At 50.0% G+C, this 6,345-nt stretch overlaps 1 protein-coding gene across 1 annotated transcript; it reads left to right on the top strand.

The window, feature by feature from the left end:
* Positions 1 to 1,736: 1,736 nt before the first annotated feature.
* Positions 1,737 to 5,133, top strand: LOC147879217 (uncharacterized). The gene is made up of 6 exons (XM_087372283.1): positions 1,737 to 1,825; positions 1,911 to 2,143; positions 2,416 to 2,560; positions 2,691 to 3,273; positions 3,605 to 3,867; positions 4,413 to 5,133. Exons 1-6 carry the CDS (start codon positions 1,737 to 1,739, stop codon positions 5,131 to 5,133), a joined length of 2,034 nt encoding a protein of 677 aa, XP_087228409.1.
* The last annotated feature ends 1,212 nt before the right edge of the window (positions 5,134 to 6,345 follow it).

Raw genomic sequence — 6,345 nt, 5'->3', positions numbered from 1 at the left:
TATCTTGCATCGACAACACGAATCCACTCTTCTACTGCGCTTGACAGATGGGTGCAAGCACAGGTTCTTGCGACTCGTAAGCCAAGGCCCTGAAGTCCTCCTCGTACCCAAGCTGATCTGCCCTATACTTCATCAAAGCTTTGAGCTCTGCAAGGCCTTCTCAATCTCCGACATCGTTCCTTTTGGATGCGTTAGTCAACCGCGAGAAGATGAGATGATCATCGCTATCTTCTCACGTGAACAGTAGATCAATTTGCGATGTTCGGGTAGTATTGTTGATAGGCGACAATGAGGGAAAGCAAAGACACTGTTTTCCCGTACCGGAGGGCATCTCCAGGACACAATGGCCCCCGGCTTCGAGAGTCTCTTCAATGGAAACACATGTCAGTCACTTCCTGCTGTGCATGTCTCTTTGATGAGCCTGAGAGGCGCTCACGTTTGAGATCGCACATATATCTGCATGGTCAGCTCTGCCTTGCTCTGCTGCTGTGCCTCAATAAAGCTCACTTGTACTGTTCTAGATATTTCACGATTAGCTTTTGCATCAAGTCTGACGTCTGACAGTCTGCTACGCACCAGGGTATATGCGTGGGTAAGGGAACAGAACCGGGAGGTCGCTATGCATGTCAGCCAGATAGTACCGCGTGGAGCGATCGCCGTACCCGATGTTGAACTTCATATCGTTTCGAAGAGCAAGCACCAAACGGCACTTGAAGATTGCTGCCTAGATTCAACAGTCCAGTCAATCCAATGCTATCAGTCTGCTCAAGTTGGACCTTTCGGAACGGTGAATGCGGCCTCTGGGTCCAGAAGATGCGCGTTGAAGCGGCGAATAGGGCATATCTCTTCTAGCCTATTTCGGCAAATTTGCCAGTTTCAAGCCTCGGGCCTTAGGCAGCAAGCAGAATCGGTTCCTATGACTAGTACATTGTCGCGTCCTCACAACTTACAAACGATCTTTTCTGCGCAGCTCTTCTGAGATCCTGCGTCCTCAACAAAAATCCAGGCCTGGACTCAAACTGCAACACTGATAACTCGGCTAACGCAACGCAAACCAGACTGCCCGATCGCACCTCGCGAACAAACGGCTGGCGAAAGGCTGACTAGACCATGTCAGGGCCAGACACACTATCGCTTCAAAGTCTTGCGTGAAGTCCTATCACACTGCTCTCTCAGCCAAAGAAAAGTTTAGGGCGCTGGGAACGTCAAGTCTCATACTCATCATGACTCCTCGTGCATTCAAATCGCAGGCCAGCAGTAGCCGTGCCTCTACCGGGCAAGCCTCTGCTTTTGGCGCGCCGATTGCCTTCTCGGCGTCCTCATCGTCGATCTCGTATCTTGCAGAACAACCTGACCTATCTTTACTGTCAGACGCGAATCTTGTCGTCAGCTTCAAAACTTGCAGAAGAAAGACGGCACGACCAAAAGCAAAGCGCTTGAGGACCTGCAGCACTACCTTGTTGCCCAACGAGAACAATCCGCTGACGTCGACGACCACTTTCTTGATGCTTGGGTGCGTAACAGTCTCGCCCTCTCTCTCTCAACTGAATTTTGCTGCTTGGTCTGGTGTCAAGAGAGTCTGTTGACCTTCTCAAACAGGTCAAAGTTTTCCCCGAGCGTCTATCGACCCATCACGTCGCGTTCGCCAGATTTCACAGACACTCAACGGCAAAGTCGCAGCATTTTCCGGAAAGCGCATGATTCCTTATATGCATCATATTGTCCCTTGCTGGCTCATGGGTCTCCACGATACTGACAAAGCAGTCGCCCGCGCAGCAGATGGCTCCTTTGAGCAAGTTTTCCTACCGTGGAGAAGCGGGTCCAAGTCAGAAGGCTATATCAAGATGCTCTACTGTTGTTCTGCTCCAACCTAGTAGATAATGAAACCCCAAAACCTTGAGTGACGAAAGGAGCACCTCTCTGGACGACTCGAATGCTGTCTACTTTCGTGCCATTGCTACCACCATCGCAGCAGTCGCTGACACAGTCACATCCATCGATGAGTCCGACCTGAAGAAACAAAAGCAGCTTTACGATAACATAGCTAGCTCGGAGAAGCTATGGACGCTGGTATTGGCAGAAGATCCCGCTGTGAGACGAGCTGTGGCGCGTTTGGCAGTGGTCTTCCAGCAGGATTTGCATGGTACGTAATTCCATACGCCAAAGTCTCCAACTAATCCAGATTATTGCGTTGCTGACTACTGGCAAAGATTCCCTCATGCCCTCGATAAGCCATCTCGCGCGTGCTTTCCTTTCCAAATCCGCGATGAGAGAGCAAAGGGGAGTTCAAATGACTATTTGCAAGCGCTAGTGGCGATATCAAGATCTTTTCGGAAGTCTGGACTGACAAGACGATGTCAAAAGTGAAGCCAGAAGATCGTCTGGAGCAATTGATAAAGTATGGATCACATGCAGGGCCTCCGATATTCTGGGACAATATGAATGAGCTCTTCCATGTACTTCCTGACTCGTCTTTGCCGTCGCGATTAGACCGCGCAAGCGCAGTCTTCAGTGCAATGCTGCAGGGTCTCGGCCGTAGAGACGAGCCGCAATCGAATACGTCCAAAGCTTTTGCAAGCTATTTCACGCTCATACGTAGAGTAGGCGCGCTCCTCTCTCCGAAGATTCCCATCAGCTGTTGATGGACATGGCATTGCCCATTCTACAACAATACGTGGAACCGTCCGCAGATACAACTCACTGGTCTGTACCTCAAGCACACCAGTCACGAGTAATGTCGATGGTGCTGGATCTACCTGGGATATACGCCTGTCTAGAAAATACCTGGAGCCTGCTGGGTTATCACTAACAGACCATCTCAAGACATCTCTCCCTGAGCAGTCCAAAGACTACGAAAACTCTCAGGATGCTTCCGAGTCGCATGCAAAGCGTTTCTTCTTACTTGAAGCGGACGCGTGGCATCGACCACTTCCCGAGAATTTCCAGGAAGTCATGATCAGCACAAGGTCTTCGATTGTCATGGAGTGTCTCGAGTTGCTTGTTGCCCGCGGCGGTAAACCGTATGGAGCCGCAGGCTGTATAGTGGGCGCTCTGAATACGAAGTCACAGTGGGACGACATGTTTCACAGCCCAGGGATCGCCGCTTTGGACTCGTTCCTTCTTTCTGGAATATCGCAGATTTTCTTTTCGCCATCTCAGAGTCGGCTAGTTGCAATTTTGTACCAGAGTCATGAACGTGATGTATTCAAGTCAAGCTGGCATGCGCTAGTTGACTGCGTGCTGACCAAGCCGGATTCATCTGCAAAGCTTCAGGCAATTGAGCAGATAATCTGCTCCCCACGAACCCAAGTCCTTTTGAATACCCTCGTGAGCGGGCTGACCTACAGGTCTACCTCCTCAAAGAGAGCCGCGAAGCATTAAAGTCTGGATATCACAAGGGCTTTCTGAACGGGCTCATTGCACGCTCATCGTCGCTCTTGTCTTCAGACAACCTTGATGCGCTTTTGTCGTACATGACAGAAAGCTTGATGATCGAGGCCCAGACTGATCGCGCCTTGGAAGGACTCAATGCCTTTCACCGAGCCGATTCTAGTATCTTGCGCGTTTATTCCGCAACCAAGCAAGGGGGGGACCTTCTTCCTAGCCTTTTGAGAGTGCAAGAGTCACCGAGGATGCTGAGCCAGGATCTACGCAACAGCTCAGCAGAGCACTTGCTACCATGCTGTCGTCATCTGGCCCCGCTGACAAACAAGATGCACCAGGTCTTTCTGCCCTTCGACAGGGGTTGAACGTTGCTGACACAGCATCCCTATCCATCGAGACGCTGGCTGATCTCGCGATTCGATTTCGAGAGCAGCAAACAGATGCAAGCATTTCGCAATCGTTGCTTCCAAGCACACAAAGTTGGTCCGCCTCACTGGCTCCTTTCATATCCCACGCGCCTCCCAGTCTTTCGCAATCACGGATATGCTAGGAGGTATGATATTCATGGTGCAGCCAAGAGATTCATTGTCCGCGGCCTACGGCAAGACCGATTACGACTTAGATGGATTTTCTGCGCCTCTCCGTATGGGCATGTATACCATCACTTTGTTCAATCGACACGCTGGGCGCATACTAGACAACATTCAAGACCGTCTGCGGCTCGAACTCTGCAAATGCTTAGCCCTGACGGCTCAATTGGTCAACGACAGACTCAGTGACTCCACTGCAACCAAATCTACAACGGTCAAGCAAGCAAGAATGACGACATCCTAGTGACATTCGTGTCACAATCCGCGAAGCACTTCAAAGCAATCTTCGGCTCGACGTGGAGGCTTTGCGAGCTTTGAGGAATGAGTCAGAAATGCTTCGGGGCATTTATCTGGAGCAAGCATCAACATTGTCTCCAGAGTCATTTCATCACGCCCGCGCGTTTGCCTTACTAGCATCGGACGCCTGTGACTCACCAGGTTCACTGCTTATCAGTCACCCGAATCCTCGAGACTGGAATCAGAGATGCAAAGACTGCGAACAACGGGCGATGGTTTTGCTTTTCCAGCTTACTTGAGCGGTTTTAGGGTGTCACTGCTGGAGACGCCTTCTCTCCGCAAATTCCTCAACGAGTCATTCTCAAAACTTACGCCCCATTCCTTCCCAGATGGAGGCGAGGCTTTATTTAGGACTGTTATTCTTCTCAATCTCATCTTACATGATTGGGATCCCGAAGTCGAGCTTCTTCCTAAACAGAGACTAGTCTTCTTCGTCAAAGCGGCTGTCAGCTGGCTTCAGTCCGGTCAGATACGAGCAGCGTTGATGACTGAGACGTTCAAAATCTTCTGCTCCGTCCTGCCGAGGATGTCTGACATTTATGGTGAGCATTGGTCCGCCATTTTAGACTTCCTTCATACTTCGTGGCTGCAAAATGCAGTCGGATCAAAGTTGTCTGCGATTGATATTGCAACGACGCATGCGTCTCTCAAACTCATAACGACCTTTCAATCAATGGCGCTCGATCCTGAGGCCAATGATGACCTGAAAGAAGCATGGGTCGCCACTGCGCCAGGGCTTGCGAATGGTCTTCTTGATAAGCTTGAAATTTTTGGGTCACATCCAGACGGCAAGGACCAGGCATTGCGCATAGTGAACGAGTCTCTTGCTAGGCATGTCACGCCCTTCCTGTCAAAGAGATAAGAGAAGTCAAGACTTTGTACAGTCTGCTCGGGATGAGTTCGCATTCAGTGCAACAGGCAGCATACCGCATCCTGCACAAAGAAATACCAAGAGGCCAGGAGCAGATTTCTCTAGACGCGGCACTGGACAAAACAGTAGCAAAGCTGCCAGAGGAGCTCTTGTCTCTTGTGACTACGCCACCGTTCGCTGATACTTCCTCGGCCACTGACTTTGATAATTCGATGCCAAGTTTACTTTTCACGTATCTGGCAAGCTGGTTGTTGATATTTGATCACTTTAAAAACAGCGTAAGTTGTTCGACATTGAGCTCAATTGATGCTGACTGCTTTTAAGTCAGAAAAGGTGAGACGAGATTACATTGCTCAGATCAAAGAAGGCGGGTACCTCAGCGACTTGCTGGGTTTTACGTTCACGTTCTTGGGTCACGCCCGAGGTAGACCGATTGACGCATCTAAATTCGATGCGACAGCTTACAGCTTTGACATTGAGCCATCGCCAGTCAAAGACGTCCAGTGGTTGTTGATACATCTTTATTACCTTTCCCTAAAGCGCATGTCATCCCTTACCAAAGCCTGGTGGATAGACTGCAAGTCTCGGCAGATCCGCACACAGGTCGAACCATGGACCGAGAAACACGTGAGTTGACGCAAAGTCAGCACCAATGGGGTGTGCAGCAATAAGCTAAGTAACAAGCAGTTTTCTCCACAGTCATTGCTGATGTTCTTGCTGCTACGAGTGATTGGGCAAAGACTCAAGATACTTCCGCAGAGGACGCTCTCATTATCAAAACTAATACACGAACGCGTGAAGTCACAGCCAGCAAGGAGATCGACGAGCAATTGCTCACGATGGCTATTCGCTTGCCCTCTAACTTCCCATTGGGACAAGTGATCGTCGAAGGTGTCAACAGAGTAGCGGTAGATGAAAGACGATGGCGCAACTGGCTTCTCAATACTCAGGGTGTCATCACGTTTTCGGACAACAGCATCACCGAAGGTCTGCTGGCATTCCGCGTAATGTTGTCGGTCAACTCAAAGGACAGACAGAATGCGCCATATGTTACTCCATCGTCGGCCAGGACAAGCAACTACCTACAAAGAAATGTGGGACCTGTAACAACCTGTTCCATGGCTCTTGTTTATACAAATGGTTCAAGAGCAGCAACAGCAGCAGTTGTCCGCTTTGCCGGACCAGCTTCAATTATACATGATG

The sequence above is a fragment of the Dipteris shenzhenensis genome, unplaced genomic scaffold (assembly GCF_047967505.1).
Source record: "Dipteris shenzhenensis isolate YYH24624 ecotype China unplaced genomic scaffold, Dip_SZ_1.0 scaf0070, whole genome shotgun sequence".
Classification (NCBI taxonomy): Eukaryota; Viridiplantae; Streptophyta; class Polypodiopsida; order Gleicheniales; family Dipteridaceae; genus Dipteris; species Dipteris shenzhenensis.
This window is presented reverse-complemented; position numbering and strand designations above follow the sequence as displayed.